Here is a 23,832-nt window from a genome sequence, read left to right on the forward strand (position 1 = left end):
CACGAGAAAAAAAAAGAAAAAACCGCTCAGCCATTTTGTAATATATTTCAATTTTGGAATGAAGTGACCTCAACGTTAGCTGCAATGAGATCTGGACTATTCTCGTATATCTTTACTAAATAATAGCTGGTACTCGCTTCTAATTCCAGGCCAGGTTGGCTAAGTTGGCGCTCGGGCTGAGCAATATGGGCTTGGGGCATTGGCCCATGGTTTTGTATGAATAGAACGACCTTCGACATTTTTGTAGGGTCTCTTTACATAACTTTATTAGTCCAATGATCACTCATTGTTAACCTGCTAGTGACCTGGTAAGTAGATAAAATTTCACAAGGAAAGAACACAAGATTTGCCTCAGGAGAGGAAGAGTTGCGTCAGGCACTCCGTGAGTTTGTATTTTCTGATTTTATTGGGTGTATTTATATACGCATTATATGATTAACATATTAAATCAAAAAAAAGAAAAAAAAAGAACACAAGATTCTGCTATTTCCTGGGGCATCATTCTGTGGGAGATACGGGCTGAAGCCGGTAGCACCTGTCGACTTCAGTCCCGTTCCCCTTTTGGGAAGAGCGGAATAGAGGATCGCAATTTGCGATCCTCTCCGGCTCTTTCGGGGACGATCGGGGCGAGGGCACCAAAGGTATCCCGCGGCACCCCCTCCAGCTAATCCGCAGCCGATCCGCGGTCGCGGATTTCGCTCGACCGCCTCGATCTTCGCGGCGGAGAGCCATTATGAGAGGGGTGATAACAACCCCCCCTCGCGTCCAAGCCCTCCTCCCTACCCTCTAAGCCTCCTCCTCTTCCTCTCCTCCCTCTCCTCTCCCTCTCCTTCCTTTGCTCCCGCTTCCCAAGTCGCCGGTGAGCCGCCTCGGCCAACCACCACCACCACCCGAGCCTTCCTTGTTTCGAGATCTCCTTCCTCTCGGTTTCGAACGCAGCCGCCGCCGCTTGACCGTCGGATCAAGCCTCCCCTGGCCGAGATCTGCCACCTCCGTCGACTGCCGGTAAGCCCACTTTCCTTTTTGCTCTTCGATCTAGCCGGAACATGCTTGATTTCTTTTCTTTGCTTTGGCCCTAAACCGAGATCACTAGGTTTTCCTTCGACGTCCGTCGCCGCAGCAACCGCCGGCCGCCACTGCATTCGCCGGCCATCGACCGGGCAACAGCCCTCGGCCGCTTAGGCTGACCCCCCAGCCGGCCCATTCTTCCTCCTTTCGGTCTCCATCTCCCCTGTCTATGGGGAGCTCGGTGAGGAAGAAGGCCCGCTATGGGTCGTGGGCAGTTTGATGGGCCATTGGGCCCTATCCATTGCAGGCCAAACTTGGGCCCAGTTCAGATCCGAACCCAGAACCCGAACCCGAACGTGAAACCTGGAACTCAAAATCCGAGCCCATTTGGTCAATAAATGGAATTTTGCAGTTAAGCCTTTGGCAGTATATTATTTTACAAAAGGATATTCTGTAATTTGTATTTGATCCTTATAGGAAAGATTTATTACATAAAGGCCCTCAACTATATTTGTTTGGTCCCTTTACTCAAGCTTTATTACTGTTGACCCTCTAATGGATTTTGATAAATACAAAACACTAGAGTATAATTCCATTTATCTTAACAATTTATTTGAGAATTTTAGGTGATTAATTAATAATATTGTTAAGAAATGTCTAGGCAAGTTCCCATAATTTTTAAGGATTTATTGAAGAATTTTTTAGTTGAAGAAAATAGATCAGGGACAGCCGAGACGTCTCCGGGTTGTCTCAGAGACGTCTCTGGCACAAACAGGAAGAACTGGCACGTCAGGAGACGTCCCCGGCACCTGGCGAGGCGTCTCGCAGGGTCGGAGTCGACTCTCTCAGAGGCGGCAGAAAGGCCGATTTCAAGGGATGCGCGCGAGTCGTCTCCACAGGACGCGGAGTCGTCCCCGCGAGTAAAAAGCAGACTTCTGGAGTCGTCCCCGAGGTAGCGGAGTCGACTCTCTCAGGGTATTCCAGAGGATGTCTTTTTCGATGATAAGGCAGCGGAGACGTCCCCTGAAAAAGCGGAGTCGACTCTCTCAGAGAATTCCAGAGGACTTGTTTTTCGAAGATAAAACAGCGGAGTCGTCCCCGAGGCAGCAGAGTCGTCCCCATGCAAAAAGTGCAAACATCCCGAGACGTCCCCGTAAAGTGGCGAGGCGACCCTCTCAGAAAAACAGAAAAACAAGCATTCAAACGGTTCATCATCAGAGTCGTCCCCGTAAAGCGCCGAGTCGACCCCAAACAACGTCAAAAGAAAAATTTTACAGCCGAGACGTCTCGCGTTGAAGCGGAGACGTCTCCGGAGCGCCTAGGACGCGACTGACACCTTTTTGCAGGTTTGTTTGAATTTCAAACGTTTCTTTTTTTGTGTCTAACGGCTATATTTGCTTTTTGGGCTATAAAAGGGAGCTCTTAAGTGCCTTCCAACAACTTCTCACCAACCCAACACAAGATCATTCAAGAGAGAAGTAAGAGAAAGAGGTTCAAGGGAGTTAGTGCATTCAAGTGAAGAAATCAAGTGCTTTCAAGCTTCCCAACTGATTTCGAGCTCAACTACTCTCTTCCGATCGGCATTCAAAGCTCACATTCAAGACAACGCGATCCACATCGGAAGAACCACCATTTCCCACGCTTCCAACGGCTAAAAGGGTTCTTCCGGATTTTGTTATTTCTCACTGTTTTATCTGTTTATTTAGAGCTTTCAAATCTTTTGTAAAACCTTTGGTTATTGTGCTTGTTCCAGTCAAGGGACTTGGAACAAGGGAAAGGCGTCCCAAGCCTAGGTGAAATTGGGGGTTGTAGGGTTCGTTGTTAGCCCGGTGTAAAACAACGAGTTGGGTAGTGCACTCGCAAAACTACCGGACTGTAATCTTGGATTATAGTGGAAATTCCCAAAGGTGCTTTGGGGAGTGGATGTAGGAGCAGTGGAAGCTCCAAACCACTATAAAACCTTGTGTTTGCGATTGTCTGTTTTCATACCTCTATTTTTACCTTAGCTCATACATTTGTGTGTTTTATTTTTAATTGGACAAAAAGTTTTAAAACACCCAATTCACCCCCCTCTTGGGTGACCATCTCTGGGCAACAAGTGGTATCAGAGCAGGTGCTCTGTGTATTTCTTGAAGACCTAACCGTCTTGGCCAAAGATCTAGATGGCAACACCCTTCAACAATGTTCCTGCTGAGGGGCAGGCAACCAATAGACCTCCACTCTTCAATGGGACAAATTATACCTATTGGAAGACTAGAATGAAGATCTTTATTCAAGCACAAGATTATGCCTTGTGGAGGGTCATAATCAAGGGACCACACGAACCATCTCACATGGTTAATGACATTCGAATTCCCAAACCTGAGGAGGATTGGGATGAGAATGATAACAGGATGGTTCAACTCAATGCTAGAGCCATGAACTCATTATTTTGTGCTCTAGATGTGAATGAATTTAATAGAGTCTCCACATGTAGTTCCGCTAAGAAAATATGGGATAGGCTTGAAGTTACCCACGAGGGTACAAATCAAGTCAAAGAATCTAAAGTGAACATTCTAGTTTACAAGTATGAGTTATTTAAGATGGAACCCAACGAAACCATCTCATGCATGTTCACACGCTTCACCGATATAATAAATGGTCTAAAGAATTTGGGCAAATCCTACACTAACCCAGAACTTGTAAGTAAAATTCTCAGGTCCTTGCCAAAAGCATGGGAAGCGAAGGTCACGGCGATCGTAGAAGCTAAAGACCTCAACACATTGGGACTTGAACAACTATTGGGCTCATTGATGACGCATGAGCTCACAATGAAGCAACATGAAGAAGAGTTGCCAAAGAAGAAGACAATCGCACTCAAGGCTACTTCGAGTGTGTGTGAAGAAGAAAGTAGTGAGAGTGAAGAAGAAAGCGAAGATGAGGACTTGGGTTTAATAGTAAGGAAATTTAAGAAATTCATGAGAAGAAAGAAACCCTTCCCAAGAAAGAAGTTTGGAGGGAGAAATGATTGGAAAAAGGAAAAAGATAAGGAAAGAGACCCAATCATTTGTTATGATTGCAAGAGACCGGGACACATCCGTTCCGAATGCCCTCAACAGAAGAAGCATTTTGGAAAGAAGAAGAAGAAGGCATTGAAAGCAACATGGGATGATAGTGACACATCATCCTCCGAGGAAGAGAAGGAAGAGACCGCCAATTTGTGCTTCATGGCATTCGAAGACGATGAGGTAAGTCATAGCTCAACTACAAATTTTACTTTAGAAGAATTATATGAAGCTTTTCAAGAACTCATGAGTGATTGTAGTATGTTAGGAGCAAAGAATAAAGAATTAAAAGCCTCCAATCAAAAACTAAAGGATGATATTGAAAACCTATTGATTGAGAAGGAGAGCTTCAAAAATGTTAATACCATTGACCTAGAAAATAAAAATTCAAAACTTAGCATTGAAAATGAAACGGCAAAAACACAAATTAAGGAATTAAATCTAAAAGTTAAATTCCTACTCAATAGTAATACCTTACTTGCGCAAAATGTTGAACTCCTTAAAAAGGATAAGGAAGAATTAGTTAAAGAAAAAGTGGATCTCAAGAATGAGGTACATAAGTACAAACCAATTGTTGAAAAATTTACACATAACTCTGAAAAGTTAAATCTTATTCTATCCAATCAAAGAGCTGTTTTTAATAAAGCCGGTCTAGGATATAAAACTAGCAAACAACAAAAGTATCTAAAGAATTTCTTTGTGAAAGCAAAAGATGTCAAATCTGAAAAATCTACATGCTTTCATTGTGGAAAAAGTGGACATAAAGCCTACTCTTGCATTCAAAGAAAGATTCAAACTAACAAGAGTACATTTGTAAGAGGTAAAAACATAACTAAAGTGTGGGTGCCTAAGGGAACCAACTATACTAACCAAGAAGGACCCAAGAAGACTTGGGTACCTAAGAGCATCACTTGATTATTTTGCAGGTATGCCTTGCAGCCGGAAATAGAGAGAGAATGTGGTATCTTGATAGTGGTTGCTCAAGGCATATGACCGGTGACAAGAGTCTCTTCGTCACCTTGAAATCAAAAGAAGGAGGAGTAGTCACATTTGGAGATAATGCTAAAGGTCAAATCGTTGGTGTTGGTAAAATCTCCATATCACCCTCCTCTTTTATTGACAATGTATTGTTAGTTAATGGACTAAAACATAATTTATTAAGTATAAGTTAATTTTGTGACAAGGGATTTAAAGTGTCATTTGAATCATCACTATGCATAATTAGTAGTCCAATTGACAATGAGATCATACTCACAGGACATAGGCATGGAAATGTTTACATGGTAGATCTTGATGATCTCACCATGAAGGATGGCCAATGTCTTGTAGCCATGGATCCCAAAGTCAATGAGACTAGTTGGTTATGGCATCGTAGGTTAGGGCATGCTAGCATGGATTTAATCTCTAAATTAATTACAAAAGATCTAGTCAAAGGACTACCAAAAATAGACTTTGAAAAGAACAAAATTTGTGCTGCATGTCAATTAGGGAAACAAACAAGAAGTTCTTTCAAGTCTAAGAATATAGTCTCAACATCAAAACCCTTAGAACTAATTCACATGGATTTGTTTGGACCCACTAGAACTGCTAGTCTAGGGGGTAAGAAATTTGGTCTTGTAATTGTTGATGATTTTTCACGTTTTATATGGGTTTCATTTCTTACACATAAAGATGAGTCCTTTCCCGCTTTTATCAAGTTTCATAATAGGGTTTCGAATGAACTCAATCTCAAACTAAAAGCAATTAGGAGTGATCATGGTACCGAGTTTGAAAATCAACACTTTGAAAAATTTTGTGACGAAAATGGTATCAATCATAATTTCTCGGCCCCTAGGACACCCCAACAAAATGGGGTGGTAGAAAGGAAGAATCGCACACTAGCAGATATGGCTCGTACCATGTTATGCGAATCGGATCTACCAAAATATTTTTGGGCTGAAGCAATAAATACTGCATGTCACATTTTAAACCGTGCATTAGTCAGATCTATTTTAAAGAAAACACCTTATGAGTTGCTGAATAATAAGAAGCCAAATATATGTTACTTTCATGTTTTCGGTTGTCGGTGTTTTATTTTAAACAATGGAAAGGACAATCTAAGTAAATTTAGTGCTAAATCAGATGAGGGGATCTTCTTAGGTTATTCCTCATCTAGTAGAGCATACAGGGTCTTCAACAAGAGAACTCTCGTTGTTGAAGAATCCATTCATGTTGTTTTTGATGAAGCTAATGGAGATTCTTCTAGAAAAGAAGAAGATAGTGATGCAGGTATACTTGAAGACAGAATGAAGGAGTTCTCCATACAAGACAAACAACTTGAAGATGAAGTCAAGGAAGATACAATTCAGCAAGATGAAGAAGATCAACCTCAAGCAAGAAATCAAGATCTTCCGAGGGAATGGAGGTATGCACATGGTCATCCAAGGGATTTAATCCTTGGTGATCCCTCACAAGGGGTAAGGACAAGATCCTCTCTAAGAAATACTAGTAATTATCTTGCTTTCGTTTCACAAATAGAGCCGAAGTCACTAGAAGAAGCCGAAAAGGATGAAAATTGGATAAATGCTATGCAAGAGGAATTAAATCAATTTGAAAGAAATCAAGTTTGGACTCTAATGAAAAGACCCCCTAATGTTTCAATCATAGGCACCAAGTGGGTGTATAGAAATAAACTAGATGAAGATGGAATAGTTATAAGAAACAAAGCTAGACTAGTTGCCAAAGGCTATAATCAGGAGGAAGGAATAGATTTTGATGAAACTTTTGCTCCTGTCGCTAGGTTAGAGGCTATTAGGCTACTTTTGGCATATGCTTGCTTCATGGATTTTAAACTCTATCAAATGGATGTAAAAAGTACTTTTTTAAATGGTTATATAATGGAGGAAGTTTATGTAGGACAACCTCCAGGTTTTGAAAACCACTTACATCCAGATTATGTTTATAAATTACATAAAGCATTGTATGGACTAAAGCAAGCCCCTAGGGCATGGTATGAAAGATTAAGTAATTTCCTAATTGAAAATAAATTTAAGAGAAGAAATGTAGACAAAACCCTCTTCATTAAAAGAAAAGGAAATGACTTATTGCTTGTACAAATTTATGTGGATGATATAATTTTTGGTGCTACTAATGATAGTCTTTGTCAAGAGTTTGCCAAGCTTATGCAGGGAGAATTTGAAATGAGCATGATGGGTGAGCTCAACTTCTTCCTTGGGCTACAAATAAAACAATCAGAGGAAGGCATCTTCATCAGTCAGTCCAAATATATCAAGGAAATGTTGGAAAAATTCAAGATGAAGGATGCAAAGGAAATCAGCACACCCATGGGCTCAAGTTGCAAGCTTGACAAAGATGAAAAAGGTAAAAGTATAGACTACAAATTGTGCAGAGGTATGATAGGCTCTTTACTTTATCTTACTGCTAGTAGACCAGACATATTATTCAGTGTTTGTATGTGTGCTAGATACCAAGCATGTCCTAAGGAATCACACTTGCAAGCTGTTAAAAGAATTTTTAGATATCTAGTAGGGACATCTAATGTAGGCTTATGGTATTCTAAACAATCTGACATAAATTTAATTGCTTATTCCGATGCTGATTTTGCCGGGTGCAAACTCGACAGAAAAAGCACAAGTGGCACATGTCAATTCTTGGGTGCTAATTTGGTTTCTTGGTTTAGCAAGAAACAAAATTCAGTTGCCTTATCCACAGCTGAGGCTGAGTACATTGCAGCTGGAAGCTGTTGTGCCCAAGTTCTTTGGATTAAGCAACAACTTGAAGACTTCGGTATCAAAATGGACAATATACCAATTAGATGTGATAATATAAGTGCAATTAATTTAACAAAAAATCCTGTCCAACACTCAAAATCAAAACATATAGAGATTAGGCATCACTTTATAAGGGATCATGTGCTGAAAAATGATGTGATGATTGAGTATGTATGTACTGAAAATCAATTGGCCGATATCTTTACAAAGCCCCTTTGTAAAGATAGGTTCAACTATTTAAGGAATGCTTTGAGCTTGTATGATCCTAGCAAATAAATTGAACTTGTATTGCAATGCTTTGCTACTCAAACTAATAATCCACCTCAAAGTCACAAATAGCAAACCTAGTATCTATTAAGTGAAAGCATGAATCTATCTAAGTTAAATGACGAACTGTTTGACTTTCCGGAGGATGGTTACCCTCCCTTGGACTCTTCATAGAGATATTTTCAGAGCCTATTTCATAGGTATTCGAAATTTGGTCAAACATTCCTCATTTCAATATTAATAATTCAAAAAATTATTATCAAACTTTTATAGGGTATATTATTAAAGGGAAGGATCACAAACAAACTCACTCTATATTCACCAAAAGAAATCATGTTGATTAGTGTGGTTAAATAAAATAAATTGGAAAAAGATAGAATTCAGTCTGAAATTTTTCAGTGCCGGAGACGTCTCTGGCAAATCGCAGAGACGTCCCCCCGGCGAGACGTCTCGCGTTAGTCGCGGAGACGTCTCGGGGACCGAACGAGGGTTTTTAAAATAGGTCGAAACAGCTCGAGCCGACCCGAGCTATCTCTTTCGTCCCCAACAAAATACAAAACCCTACCCTCCATTTTTCTCTCCACCTCAAACCGAACCAAAACTCCCCATTTCCCTAGGGTTTCTAATCCATGGCACCCAAAAGAGCTAGGAGAACAAGTGGGAGGCGTCCTAGGGTAGCGACCGACGCCGAGGAACGGAGGGAAGAACCTTCCGCACCGTCTCCTCCGGTTGCTCCGCCAACCTCGACCATTTTTTGTGCGAATCGCACAGTAACCACGGGTAGGTTTATAGATTTCCACTTTTTAGAGAGTGAGGGGTTCTCTATTGGTGAGAGACTCCGTGCCCAAGGTTGGAAATATCTTTGTACTCTCAACACATCAACCTACCCCGGTCTAGTTAGAGAGATGTTTAGTAATATGGCCTTAGGGGACTCGGGGTACACTGCCTATGTCCGAGGGACATTGATAGAGATCAATGAGGATACCCTATCTAGTGTATTACAAATTCCTAAAGACGGTGAGGCTCCGACCTCACATCCCCAAAGGGAAATAGCCCTAAACCTAGTTTTAGGACGAGAGGACTGCGGCCCTCTTGATGTGGTTAACTCACAAGACCTAAATGCCGAGATGAGACTACTTTTGAGTATTGTCAACCGGGTCTTGTTTCCAAAAACCGGTCGCTTCGATTTTGTTTCGGAGCGAGATTTAGTCATCATGCACCACATCCTACTAGGGATTTCCCTAAATCTCCCTAGACTTATGCTAAACTACATTTCTATATGTCATAGGTATTCTAGGTTTAGCATACCCTATGGGATGATCTTTACCCTAGTATTCAAACATTTCGAGGTTCAAATTCCAGAAAATGAGCCTGCAAAACCCTTGAGAAACACCGACTACTATAATGAAAGCACAATGCGTAGAATGGAGTTTCACAAGGTAGATGGGTCTTGGGTCAAGGTACCAAAAAGAAAATCTCAAACCTTAGAGCCCGAGATCCCACATCAGGAGCCTGACCACCACTCTCCTCCACATAGCCACATGGCCTTCCCTGATGTACCCTCCAGCTCAGCTGGACCTTCCACATCTGTGCCTCCTCCTCCTCCAGTCAGTGGGCCCTTCTCCCTATCAGAAGAACAGATGCGCACTTTAGCATCTGTAATATGCCAGCAGATGAGGGAGGAGATGAGATCGATGATTTCTGCTGAGTTGGCCCCCATCAGAACCTCACATGAAGGGCTTCTACAAGAGTTGAAGGAAATTAGAGCTCAGATAGAAGCTACAGCGACAGAACTAGTTCATGTGAGTGCCACCCAATCCTTCAGATCAATTGAGCTACAGGATGACTTGAAGAGCATATCAAAAAGCCTTCAAGAATTGACAAGCCCTGGAGGCAATGTGGGCACTGTGGTTGCCCAACTTAGAGGAAGAATTGAAAGGGCAAGCATTGAATTTGAAGCACTAGTGGCAGCCTTCCATCAATCTCAAGGAGAGCAGTTCAAAACTCTACTGGACTCAATTAATGCATTTATAGATGCAGCTGCTAGGGCTTATGAGCAACGTCGCCGATGAGGGACATTTTGTAGACATCTAGAGTTCATCGGTTTTTGTAAAACCCTAGGCTCATTTTGACACTTCTTTTGTATTAGGAATCAATACTTGTAATGATTTCCTCTTTTTTTTTAACCTTGTAATGCCTTCAAATGATTGCAATGACATATGAATGACATACAATTTCTTTTGAAATCTTGTGTTTGTTTCAAATCCTGTGGAATCAAACTTTGTGTATGCGATTCTGTGTTGTGCCATAAAAATCTCATAACATACCTTAAGTGTTCAGATTTGACACAATTTATCAATGCATATAAAACAGGGGGAGCACATCTTGTGATAACTATCTTAAACAAAAAGAGGAGTCTGAAATGAATTCCAAAACAAAGGGGGAGTAAAATGAATGCTGAATTCTTTAATAAAAATAACTTGAATATCCTTGAGTCGTTCATGGTAATATGCTGAATTCTACTAGGAATTGAGTTTTAAGTACCTAAGGATAATTTGTCCCCTTCATTGTTGATGACAAAAAGGGGGAGTAGAACCAATATGGATATTGGATATATTGGAATGCAAAATTTATGGAGTGTATTGAGTAGATATATATATATGGAGTATATGGAGTAGAACCTAAATATGGAATGCAAAATTTACACTCATACTTAAAAAATTGAATTAGAAAAAGATAAAATTGAAGAATATTGGCTTTAAGATAATTGCCCTTCTGGAAAAGAAAGGGGGAGTCAAAAAGAACTTAGCCTTCAATTGTCTTTAGCATCAATATTTCATTAATTTAAATTTTAACTTGATTCAAATTCAGTTGATATGCTAAAATTGCTTAAGAGCTATTAAGATCAATCTTATGCATAAGGATAGAACTGAAAGTTGACTATTTTGAATTATGCACACTGTATCTAGCTCAAATCAAAACATTATACTTGTACATCTGATCAAATACTGTGTATATGTTTAAATTTTGAATTTTGCATATATTCAGTGTTTTGTCATCATCAAAAAGGGGGAGATTGTTGACCCCCTAATGGATTTTGATAAATACAAAACACTAGAGTATAATTCCATTTATCTTAACAATTTATTTGAGAATTTCAGGTGATTAATTAATAATATTGTTAAGAAATGTCTAGGCAAGTTTCCATAATTTTTAAGGATTTATTGAAGAATTTTTTAGTTGAAGAAAATAGATCAGGGACAGCCGAGACGTCTCCGGGTTGTCTCAGAGACGTCTCTGGCACAAACAGGAAGAACTGGCACGTCAGGAGACGTCCCCGGCACCTGGCGAGGCGTCTCGCAGGGTCGGAGTCGACTCTCTCAGAGGCGGAGTCGACTCTCTCAGAGGCGGCAGAAAGGCCGATTTCAAGGGATGCGCGCGAGTCGTCTCCACAGGACGTGGAGTCGTCCCCGCGAGTAAAAAGCAGACTTCTGGAGTCGTCCCCGAGGTAGCGGAGTCGACTCTCTCAGGGTATTCCAGAGGATGTCTTTTTCGATGATAAGGCAGCGGAGACGTCCCCTGAAAAAGCGGAGTCGACTCTCTCAGAGAATTGCAGAGGACTTGTTTTTCGAAGATAAAACAGCGGAGTCGTCCCCGAGGCAGCGGAGTCGTCCCCATGCAAAAAGTGCAAACATCCCGAGACGTCCCCGTAAAGTGGCGAGGCGACCCTCTCAGAAAAACAGAAAAACAAGCATTCAAATGGTTCATCATCAGAGTCGTCCCCGTAAAGCGCCGAGTCGACCCCAAACAACGTCAAAAGAAAAATCTTACAGCCGAGACGTCTCGCGTTGAAGCGGAGACGTCTCCGGAGCGCCTGGGACGCGACTGACACCTTTTTGCAGGTTTGTTTGAATTTCAAACGTTTCTTTTTTTGTGTCTAACGGCTATATTTGCTTTTTGGGCTATAAAAGGGAGCTCTTAAGTGCCTTCCAACAACTTCTCACCAACCCAACACAAGATCATTCAAGAGAGAAGTAAGAGAAAGAGGTTCAAGGGAGTTAGTGCATTCAAGTGAAGAATCAAGTGCTTTCAAGCTTCCCAACTGATTTCGAGCTCAACTACTCTCTCCCGATCGGCATTCAAAGCTCACATTCAAGACAACGCGATCCACATCGGAAGAACCACCATTTCCCACGCTTCCAACGGCTAAAAGGGTTCTTCCGGATTTTGTTATTTCTCACTGTTTTATCTGCTTATTTAGAGCTTTCAAATCTTTTGTAAAACCTTTGGTTATTGTGCTTGTTCCAGTCAAGGGACTTGGAACAAGGGAAAGGCGTCCCAAGCCTAGGTGAAATTGGGGGTTGTAGGGTTCGTTGTTAGCCCGGTGTAAAACAACGAGTTGGGTAGTGCACTCGCAAAACTACCGGACTGTAATCTTGGATTATAGTGAAAATTTCCAAAGGTGCTTTGGGGAGTGGATGTAGGAGCAGTGGAAGCTCCGAACCACTATAAAACCTTGTGTTTGCGATTGTCTGTTTTCATACCTCTATTTTTACCTTAGCTCATACATTTGTGTGTTTTATTTTTAATTGGACAAAAAGTTTTAAAACACCCAATTCACCCCACTCTTGGGTGACCATCTCTGGGCAACAATTACGAAATAGTACTTTATAATTAGGTATTGGCCCCTAAAATGAATTTTTATTATATAAATAAACCAATTAGAGGCCAACCTTGGGGGCCTTATTGGGCCGAGTTCAGTAGAATTATTTTTGGATTTTGCTTCGCTCTGAAATTTACAAAGAAATTAATTAAATGTTAACAGGTGAACCTGATTCGCCTACCTGAAGTAGGAATTAAGTGAGAAGATGTAAGTAACTTAATACTTCAAGTGTGATTCCCAAATTATTTGATAAATTGATTAAATTTTGACATATGTTTTGTATTCAGTAAAAAGGGTCAGGCATGTTAAATTTTATTTGAAAATTATGTTGTATGCTCTGAAATCCGTAAAATATGACTGGATAATTTATGAAATCTATTTTTGTATATATGCATTCTCAGCATGGCTATGACCTGTTCTGTTCTGTTCTGGCCCCGCCAATGGAGATTATAAGTTGGACCTGTCGACTTGTAATTTGTGAGGAATCGGTTTCGACACCGTGCCACCGGTGATTAGAATAGTGGTTTCTGGACATCGTTGCCACCGGTGACTAACAATAGTGATTTCTGGCACTTTGTGCAACCCATGCCACTAGGTTACGTGGCCGTAGTCTATTATGTTGAGATTCTGATATCAGAGTTTTCGGAAAAATAATAATAAGTTTTGAAAACAGTAAAACGATGTTATTTATGATTTATTCCAGACATTATTCTGTATTTTGATCTGATATGCTCTGATCCTATTTTGGAGTATTTTGTTGCTTACTGGGCTAGTATAGCTCATTATTTTATTTTCTCTATTTTTCAGATCCAGAGGCTTAATCGCATAGGATTGGAGAGTGCGTTAGATTTTCTGATGATTTCTTCGGTCACTGGCATTTTAGTTAGATTAGTTTGGACATTTGAATTATGTTAGTAAATGTTATGTTGGAATTTTGTAAGACTGCTTTTGAATAACTTTAATTATTTATATCAATTTTAAGCATCTCTGATTAACCCTTAAATAAGTTTTGAACATCCGTATTTGCTCCGACATGTTTCGAAGCCTTGCATGCCTGTGCGGCCCGCCGTGTGGGCGTGCGGCGTCTGCCGTGCTCCGGGCTCGGGGCGTGACATTCTGTAAAAGGGAGTGGCTCATGAGGCCTGCCTTCTATGAATTTTAATTAACTCAAACCCAAGCCAGAGTTGGGCCAGGCTGGTTTGATTGGGGGTCTGGGGCTCATCATTCTTTTCGAAATTTGGCATTATCATCGAAAATGATGCAAAATTTCAAATTAGCCTTACTCTGGATCAACTTGAACTAGTTTCATATTTTCTCTCAAATACATTGAAGTACTTCAAAATTTCTGCTTGAGACGGCGTATTCAGCAGGTGGAAGTTCTTAAAATGGTTAACCAAAAGTTCTCATGCCACATGAAATGAGAAGATTGGTTTAAATCACACAAATTAATGCAATCCATAAGGTAGTTGAATTTCAAGTTGCTAAGCCAGCTTTAATGGGCCCAAGAAATTCTTCGTGTGCACAAAAAAGGATTTTTTTTTTCAAATTTATAATGCTATCAAGAACATGGGGCTGTGAAGACCATGCATGGAACAAAGCAAGATAAAGGCAGCTAGGGCCAAATATCCAAATAAATAATTCCTGTAGCACCAAAATTATGGGAAGCCTCCCAATTTGATTATCTCATGGACTTGCTTGCCTTTTATTCATCTACAATGGAGGCTTGCGCTGCCCATTCTACAAAATCATTTGAAAAACTTATGCATCCAAGAAGGTAAAGATATTTCATACTGCTGAAATGCTTGCTAAAAAAAGGTTGCAATATCATTCAAAGCTGCCCTTTATGTGGTGTGTTACTTCATTAGGGCAGTCTGGTCCTCTACTTCTGCACAACTAAATCTCAGGATTTGCCTCTTAATCTCCATCCCTTTTGGTCTACAAGGCGGCGTAGGAAGATCCAAATAAGGTGTTTGGGTTGTATTTTTCGCGTGAAAGAATAATCGACCTTCTTTCATAATATTAACTATTGGATAGCATATTATGCGAATCTCAAAAAACTCCAATATCTTTCTTTTATCAGCTTGCATGAATTCAAAACGGCCATTGCGTGATCCAAAATGGTTGATGACACAAAAGAAGATGAATCATCCATTCGTATGAAAGGTACAACTTGAACCCGGCCCTTTCCGGGATCAATTCTGCATATGGCATGTTTGGCAAGGAAGAATTTCCAAAATCTTCATAAAAAAAGAAATACTCTCCTTGGTCCGTGATGTGTAAGGCCTTTCTCGGAATGAAGGCATCTGTGCTCCTCCTCAGTTACAAGACAAGGCCATCCTCTCTTCTCTCTCCTCATTACTCCCTTTACCTCTTCTGTATTTCGTCTCTCTCGTAACCCCATTGTAACTTATGCTCTTTCTTAATAATGATAGGGGGAAGTTTCTCATTTCCTCCATTTTCACCAAAATTATTGGCTGAATACAAGCTAACATACTCCGAAATTCTTCCTGCTGGCATCTTGAAGCACAATCGATATATTGTTTTATCTGATGACTCTGAAGAGAGAGCGGATTTGACCACAGGTTTTGTGTTTCTTGTCTTTATGTTTCTTGTGGCTGTCTAATGGGCTGGTTAAGATAAACAATGTTATCTTTGTAAATTATGTCTGTGAATTGGTCGGCTTACTAATAAAATGCTAGCTCTAAATTAATGAGCTTGTAACTGTAGTGGTTGAGAATGAGACTTATTGCATCAATAAATAAAAAAAAGAAACAGATAAACATAGTACGACAGTTGTATAAAAAAAGTGAACTAACATGAATTGACATTTGAGTGCTCAACGGCTGATGTTGATGAATTAGAAATGCATGATGATGTCGTTGACGAATTATGTAATCATCATATTTAACAACAAAAATATATCAGAATTGCTTTCTTTTTTTAAAAAAAAAGCATGGACTAAATCTGATCATAATATTGGCCCTAAGACATATTGATGAGAACAAATCTAACTCTAACTACAATGAAAAGCTAGAAACACGGGGCTGCTGAGTAAATAGTTGCTTGTATCACTCTTTCCTTGGTGGGGAAGCTTAAAAACTTAGAAGCTTTTAATAAAATTGTGGGAAGTGGCTTACGTTGGCTCTTTTTAAATCTTCTTTCTGCAGTGTTTCAGACGTAAATTCTTGCCTGCAGTCTTTCTTGTGTGTACATTAACTTTTTCTTCCCCTTTAATAAAATTGCAGGTGACTAATGTGGCTCGAGCTCATTAGTCTCCTATTCTCTCTCAAAAAAAAGAAAAAAAACTTAAAAGCTTTCTTTTCTTTCATATACATTCGTTCTCGATCAGATCTAATAAACTGGGGAAGTGGCTTACTTCCTCCTTATTTCCCTAAAAAAGAGAACAGTCAATTATAGAGACACACCACCTACAACTCACTATCTAAAGCTACGCTCTGTCGTTGTCACTTTAAAAAAAGAAAAAAATAATAATCTCTTTCGTAAGTTGACTTTTGGCATCATACTGGTAGATGGTCTGCATCACAAACCTCTTATGTTTAACCTGTCATATTTTCTAGAACCTAGACGGCCACAAGAAATTTCTAGCGGTCTTAGTTAACAACGTTCAACTTCTAGGAACCTTCTAAATAAAAATAAAATGCCAATACTTTTTTTTTTTTTTGATTGAATGGGAGGTTGTGCTGCCTTTTGTTTAATTAAATAATAATTATGTACATATTGGATTGCTTCATCGGCGGTATGATGCTGACTGAACCCATAGATATCGGCGATATGTAAGGATCTAAATTATGAGGATTAGAAAAGGACTAACCTACAACTCTTACAAAAAAATAACTGAAGACACGAGTTTGTGAATTTAGAAGGTCGATCGTTGGATCGTACCTTGCATGGATCTCAAAAAACTCCGAACTCTCTTATTCATCTGCTTGCACGGATCTCAAAATTACCATCGGCTTGCACAGAAGATCATTGTAGAACTCATCCTTCAAGAACTTGCCTTGAGGGACTTGAATGGTCAAGTAAATGCGAACTTGTCAAAATGACTTCCACTACAAGAACACAGATGTAGGAAGGAGTCTTCATCTCACTACAGAATAGTTTGGGATGTAGAGTTGATAGGACGCTTTCTTCAAGCACATGTTAGGATTATTTTCTGTTACCAACCTCCACAAAATAAATAGGAGAGATAGTAATTTCTTATTATTGGTATTAGCATCGGCCGTTGGGTGAATATTAAGATACTTTGAAGACCATTTGTTTACATTAACAATAATTCTGCATCTTTCCTCCACAGCTGGACTTGCAGTTGTTGATCTTAAATAAAGTCACTCTTCTCACAAATTCAATAATCACATATAGATCAATACTTGGATGAGCTGCTCCTTCCATATCATTGCCTGGTCAATCCTTCTGCCTGAACACATGCCATGTCAAATACTTGCAACATTGCCTGGTCAACCCTTCTGCCTAAACACACGCCATTTCCAGCTCATCCCCACTTGCTTATAAAATCCTGATACCACTTAATTAGTTTTTGAAGGAGATCCAATGCTCGCCACTGATCGACTATAAATTGATACCGTGTCCAGTTTCATTCAGCCGCAGGGGATTCTTCCATAGCTTGGTCTGCAAAAATGGTGTCTTACAGAGCTCTCTTTGGAACCTTGGTTCCTTTGGCCCTCGCACTCGTTCTCATAGGCTCAACAGAAGCACAATTGGAGTATGGGTTCTATAAAAACTCATGCCCCCATGCAGAATTTATAGTTTTCCAAGAAATGACTAAGATCATAGCAAATGCTCCATTCCTTACCGGACCGTTCCTACGGATGCAATACCATGATTGTTTCGTCAATGTAAGTAACTTAAATCTCATACGACATGCACGGTGTTTTATGATCCACGAATTTTGGATAAATCTGTTCTCACAACATTTCTTCTCTATGAAGGGATGTGATGCCTCCCTTCTACTGAATTCTACAAATAACAACCCTGCTGAGAAAGATGCACCTCCAAATCAAAGCCTTCGAGGTTTCGATGCGATCGATGATATTAAGGCTAAATTGGAGATGGCTTGTCCCGGAATCGTCTCCTGTGCAGACATCTTGGCTATGATTGCTCGGGATTCGGTGAAATTGGTAAGAGTTATGTTCTTATGACAAGAATAGTTTAACTGTATCTAAGACACTCGTTCGACTCTCAGTGATCTTCTTCTTTTCCAGACCTATGGACCATACTATGCAATAGAGACTGGCCGAAGGGATGGACGCAGATCAGAAGCCTCAGATACCCAAGCAAACCTGCAACCACCGACCTCAAACATCACTGTTCTGAAAAACATCTTTATCCAAAAAGGTTTAACTGCCAAGGACCTTGCAGTTCTAACAGGTAAAATTGACCGTGGAGCTGCATCTCAAGTTGATTATAACTAATTATTCATACACAATTTCTCAAAAAAAAAAAAAAAAAAAAAATCCAACCTGCTGATCTAAACTAAACCTTTTATGCGACTCTTTTTCTTTTCAAAGAACTAGAATGGATGAAAACACAGACAAACACTGGAGCGAGGGTGCAATCAAACCCAAGTCTCTTGTATTACCGACCCTTAAGGCCTTAACCTTACATATACTAGTCTTAGATTATAAATTTTGCATTTGATAAAGTTCAGAGATCATGGAAAACTCAGGCGTCTACACTGGTTGATAGCCAAGCCAACTTTTGGTTTCTTCATTGCATTCAGGTGCGCATACCATTGGGCTGTCACTTTGTTCATCCTTCACGGAGCGCCTCTACAACTTCACCGGACGTGGCTTCGGCTTGGACCCGGCGTTGGATCCGACCTACGTACCCCAGTTGATGTGCGAATGTAAGCCCAATGACAACACGACCCGGGTGGAAATGGATCCTGGGAGCTCCAGAAACTTTGACTTGGCCTACTACAAAGGTGTGTCCAGAGGGAGAGGGCTCTTCACATCTGATGATCAACTCCTTCATGATCCTGAGACTAAAGCATACGTCGAGCGCCAGGCCATGGCGTGGCCAGAGGAGTTCTTCAAAGACTTTGCGGAGTCCATGGTTAAAATGGGAAGGATCGAAGTCCTCACGCACGGCAAAGGTGAGATAAGGAAGAAATGTGCTTTTGTTAACTAGACCAGGTGTGATAGAAGATGTCAGAAACTTTTGCCGTGAAGTCTATTTTTAATAAGGTTACGAATTCTTGGATCGTTAGGTTGTTGAAAGGAATTGGTGGCAATAAGGCAGAGTTTCTCTGATTCTCTGCTCTGTGTGACAGTTTGTTCCCACTGTATGTGTATCCATTTACTTGAGCAGTAATGGAATGTAGTGAAGTTGCTTTGCATGCATAATTCTATATTATTAAGATTTACACTAATTTATCTCGCCTTTTCCCATTACTGGATTGTATTATAATTGCTGCAACCAAAGGATAGTCTTTAATCAAAAATCTCCTGCCGCCTTCCAAGTTCTGACTCTCAAGTTGCCATCCATCTACTTTGTTCTAACGGAGAGTCCTAACAGCTCCAACATATGGAGAAAAGAAAGAAAGAAACCACTTTAATATTTTCTTTGCATTGTATTATTTGAAGTTGGTATAAAAGCATGCAGTCGTCAGCACTGAAGCAGCCAACTTCTGGGGTTTGTTAACATACCAAAGATACTGCATCGGGGACTCCCTGGGCAGATCAATGGACGGTGGTTCTGGAGGTGTGGGTTTTATGATCACAGACTCTCTGGGCAGGTTGATAGCCATTGGGGGCCGTCGCATGCCAGGGGTCACCGTTGTTGAGGCAGAGCTGCGGGCTACTTGAGAGGGCTTATCCTACGTAAGGAGGGTCCTCGGTGCCGTGCGGGTGCATCTCGAGGGGGACTCTTCTGCGGTGATTGACTGGATCTGGGGTGCGGATAGGTACGGTGACGGTCACCCGCTCATCCTAGAGACTCGGAGATATGTTCAGGAGATGGATGATTTTCAGGCAGCACATGTGTACGGGAGGCTAACAGAGCAGTTGATTGGGTCACCTCCTACGTCGTCCGGCACTCTGGGGAGTTTCTTTGGACATTTGTAGCTGACATTCCCACCTTTTTGTACTCTATTCTTTCTTTGGATTTGGCTGGTTGTACTCAATCTAGAGCTATATGAATTATCATTTTCACAAAAAAAAGAAAAAAAAAAGATACTGCATCCGAAGATAAGGAGAGTTTAAGCAAAAAAAAAAAAAAAAAAAAAGAAAAGAAGATAAGGAGAGTTTGTCAGAATTTTGAAGACGTGAACACTTGCATGAGAGCAGAGAGTTGTAAGACTTCTGAAAGACAGGAACACTTACATGAGAGCAGCTATACTTTAATTCTAGGGGTAATTAATTCCCCACCCTCCAAAGGACCGTGCTATAACAAAAAGTTCCGGTTGACCAGTCTTAAAATCTTCTATCCAATATCTTTACCAAGTTTAATTCCCAATCCTTGAGCCCATTTTATTTTTTTTAAAGGCTGAAAATGCCCCTACCCTCCTTATCTCCCATTCCCAGAAGGAGAAGAAGAAAAAGGCTCCGCCGCTGACCATGGCCCGCCCCCGCCCGAGCTCCCTCTTGCGGCCGCCGCCAGCCCCGGCTCGCCTCCTCCCGAGCCCCCTCCCGCGGCCCCGCCCCCTCTCGAGCCCCCTCCCGCGGCCCTGCCCCCTCCGGAGCCCTCTCCCGCAGCCGCGCCACCAGGATTGCCCCCGCCCCTGCCCCCTCACGAGCCCCCTCCCGCGGCCCTGCCCCCTCCGACGCCCTCTCCCGCAGCCGCGCCACCAGGATTGCCCCCGCCCCTGCCCACTCACGAGCCCCCTCCTGCGGCAGTCGTCGGCGCAGCCCGCCCTCCTCCCGTGTCCGCCACGGCCCGGCCCCTTTTCGGAGCCGCCGACCTCGCGGGAGGAGAGATATTCTCCGCTGGCCAGCCGCGGCTGCCACCGCTGGCGGCCCCGCCCCCTCCCGGGCCCCCTCTCGCGGCCCCCTCCTGCGGCCGCCGCGGCCCGACCCCCTTCCGACGCCGCTGGCTCGCGGGAGGAAAAGAAAGAAGAAAGAAGAAGAAGGGAAAAAGCGAAGAAAAAAAAAGAAAAAGAAAAAAAGAAGAAAATGAAAGAAAAAGAAGAAAAGAAAAGGAAAAAAGAAAAGAAGAAAAAAAAGAAAAGAAAAAAGAAAGAAAAGAAAAATAAATAAATAAATGCATCAATATATATATATGAATGAACGAATAAATAAATAAATAATATATTTAATAAAATAAAATAATTATAAATAAATAAAGCTACCGCGGCTGGACCCCCTCCCGCGGCCGCCATGGCCTGGCCCCCTTCTAGCGCCACCGGCCTCACGGGAGGAGAATATAGAAGAAAAGAATAAAAAAGAAGAAAAGGAAAAAAGAAAAGGAAAGAAAAAGAAGAAAATAAAAAAATAAAAAAAGAAAGAAAAGAAAATAAATAAATAAATAAATAAATTCATAAATAAATAAATACATATATATGTGAATGAACGAATAAATAAATAAATAAATATAATATATTGCAATAAAATAATAAATAAATAAATAAAGTGGCCGCGGCCGGGCCCCCTCCCGCTGCCGCCATGGCATGGCTCCCTTTTGGCGCCACCGGCATCACAAGAGGAGAAAATAGAAAAAAAATAAAAAAAATTAAAAAAAATAAAAAAAAAGAAGAAAAAGAAAAAAAGAAGATTTAAGTGTGTGTAGAGAATATTTAATTGTGTACAGAGAACACTTAATTGTATGATGCACTCAGTTAAGTATTCTCTGTATATAATTAAATCTTCTCTGCACATACTTAATTGTGTGATGCAGAGAATACTTAACTGTGTGCAGAGAAGGAAAGAAAAAGAAAAAGAAAAAGAAAAAAAAAGAAGAGAAGGAAAGAAAAAGAAAAAAAAGGAAAAAAAAGAAGAAAAGGAAAAAAAAGAAAAAAAAAAGAAGAAAAAGGAAAGAAAAAGAAAAAGAAAGAAAAAGAAGAGAAGGAAAGAAAAAAAGGAAAGAAAAAGAAGAAAAGGAAAAAAAAAAGAAGAAAAAGGAAAGAAAAAGAATACTTAACTATGTGATACATAGAACAGTTAACTGTATGCATAGAAGATTTAAGTGTGTGTGGAGAGAAAACTTAATTATGTACAGAGAATATTTAACTTAACTGTGTGATATATAGAATACTTAACCGTGTGCAGAGAAAATTTAAGTATGTGCAAAAAAGATTTAATTGTGTATAGAAAATACCTAACTGTGTGATGCATACAGTTAAATATTTTCTATATATAATTAAGTCTTCTCTGCACACACTTAATTGTGTGATACAGAGAACATTTAACTGTATTCAGAGAAGATTTAAATATGTGTAGAAAAGATTTAATTGTGTATAGAGAACACCTAACTGTATGATGCACACAGTTAAATATTCTCTGTACACAATTAAGTCTTCTCTGCATACACTTAACTGTGTGATGCAGAGAACATTTAACTGTGTGCAGAGAAGATTTAATTGTGTACAGAGAATACTTAACAGTGTGATGCACACAGTTAAGTGCTATCTGTTCGCAGTTAAGTATTCTCTGGACACAATTAAGTCTGTGTGCAGGAAAGACTTAATTGTGTACAGGGAATACTTAATTGTCTTCTTTTTTTTCCTTTTTCTTCTTTTTTTTCTTTTCTTTTTTTTCTTTCCTTCTCTTCTTTTTCTTTCCTTTTCTTTCTTTTTCTTTCCTTTTTCTTCTTTTTTTTTCTTCTTTTTCTTTCCTTCTCTTCTTTTTCTTTCCTTCTCTTCTTTTTCTTTCCTTTTTCTTCTTTTTTTTCTTTTCTTTTTTTCTTTTTCTTCTTTTTTTTTTGTCTTTTCTTCCACTGTATCTATCAATATCAAGAAAAAAAAGGAAGAAAAGAAAATAAAAAGAATAAAAAAAAAGAAAACGAAGAGAAGGAAAGAAACGATACCTATGTGCAGGAAATAGTAGACTGTATGTACAGAACAGAAAACTGTATTTCAGGGTTAATTAAGTATGTGCCATCGTTAATTAAGTGTGTTTCAAGTTTAATCGACTATGCGCTATGCTAAGGTAAGACTTGGCTCACAAGAACAACCTATGTTAAGTGTCTACGACGTCATTATAATTGATTCGAAACATTTTACAAAAATTAGATTGCTTAACTTAACTGTATGCAGAGAAACCATACCTATGTGCAAGAAACGATAAACTGTGTGCACAGAACAGAAAACTGTGTTTCGATGTTAATTAAGTGTATGCATTGGTTAATTAAGTGTGTTTCAAGCTTAATCGACTATGCGCCATGCTAGGATAAGTCTTGGCTCACAAGAACAACCTATAATAAATATCTACCATGCCATTGTAACTGATTCAAAACATTCCACCAAAATCAGATAGCTTAACTTAACTATGTGCACAGAAACTATATCTATGTGCAGGGAATGGTAAACTGTGTGCACAGAACAAAAAACTGTGCCTGACTAGATTAAGTATTAAAACATTGATTAATTATGTACCAAGCTTACTTAAATGTGTACCATACTATATTACCTGTGTACCAAGCTTACTAACCTAACTGCCACTCACTCATTATTTTCCTTTTTCTTTTTTTTTTCTTTTCTTTTTTCTTTTTCTTCTTTATCTTCTTTTTCTTTCTTTCTCTTCTTTTTATTTCCTTTTTCTTCTCCTTTTTTTTCTTTTCTTTTTTTCTTTTTCTTTCTTTTTTTTTCCTTTTCTTTCCTTTTCTTCCTTTTTCTTTCCTTTGTCTTCTTTTTTTTTCTTCTTTTTCTTTCCTTCTCTTCTCTTTTTCCTTTTTCTTTCACTACGAGAAAACACGCGTATAGTGACGGGCAATCCCGTCACTATATCGTGTTTCCGGTTACTAATACGGAATTTGTGACCGAAGCTCCCGTCACTGAATTGATTACAAAAACACGCGTCACTAAATTTTTAGTGACGGCGGCGATTCCCGTCACTAAACTCCGTAACAGAACCGCCGTCACTAAGCCGTTACAAATCCAAACATTAAA

General features: G+C 40.1%; 1 protein-coding gene across 1 annotated transcript; it reads left to right on the forward strand.

Moving 5' to 3' along the window:
- Positions 1-17,120: 17,120 nt before the first annotated feature.
- On the forward strand, positions 17,121-19,161 carry LOC103717697 (peroxidase 1-like). Its single transcript, XM_088724160.1, has 4 exons — positions 17,121-17,626; positions 17,720-17,908; positions 17,993-18,158; positions 18,511-19,161. The coding sequence occupies exons 1-4, from the start codon at positions 17,408-17,410 to the stop codon at positions 18,918-18,920; spliced, it is 984 nt and encodes a 327-aa protein (XP_088580286.1). The 5' UTR covers positions 17,121-17,407; the 3' UTR covers positions 18,921-19,161.
- The last annotated feature ends 4,671 nt before the right edge of the window (positions 19,162-23,832 follow it).

This window comes from Phoenix dactylifera, chromosome 1 (genome assembly GCF_051530095.1).
Source record: "Phoenix dactylifera cultivar Ajwa chromosome 1, Ajwa_hap1_PhDact_Kaust_v1.1, whole genome shotgun sequence".
In the NCBI taxonomy this organism is placed as follows: domain Eukaryota; kingdom Viridiplantae; phylum Streptophyta; class Magnoliopsida; order Arecales; family Arecaceae; genus Phoenix; species Phoenix dactylifera.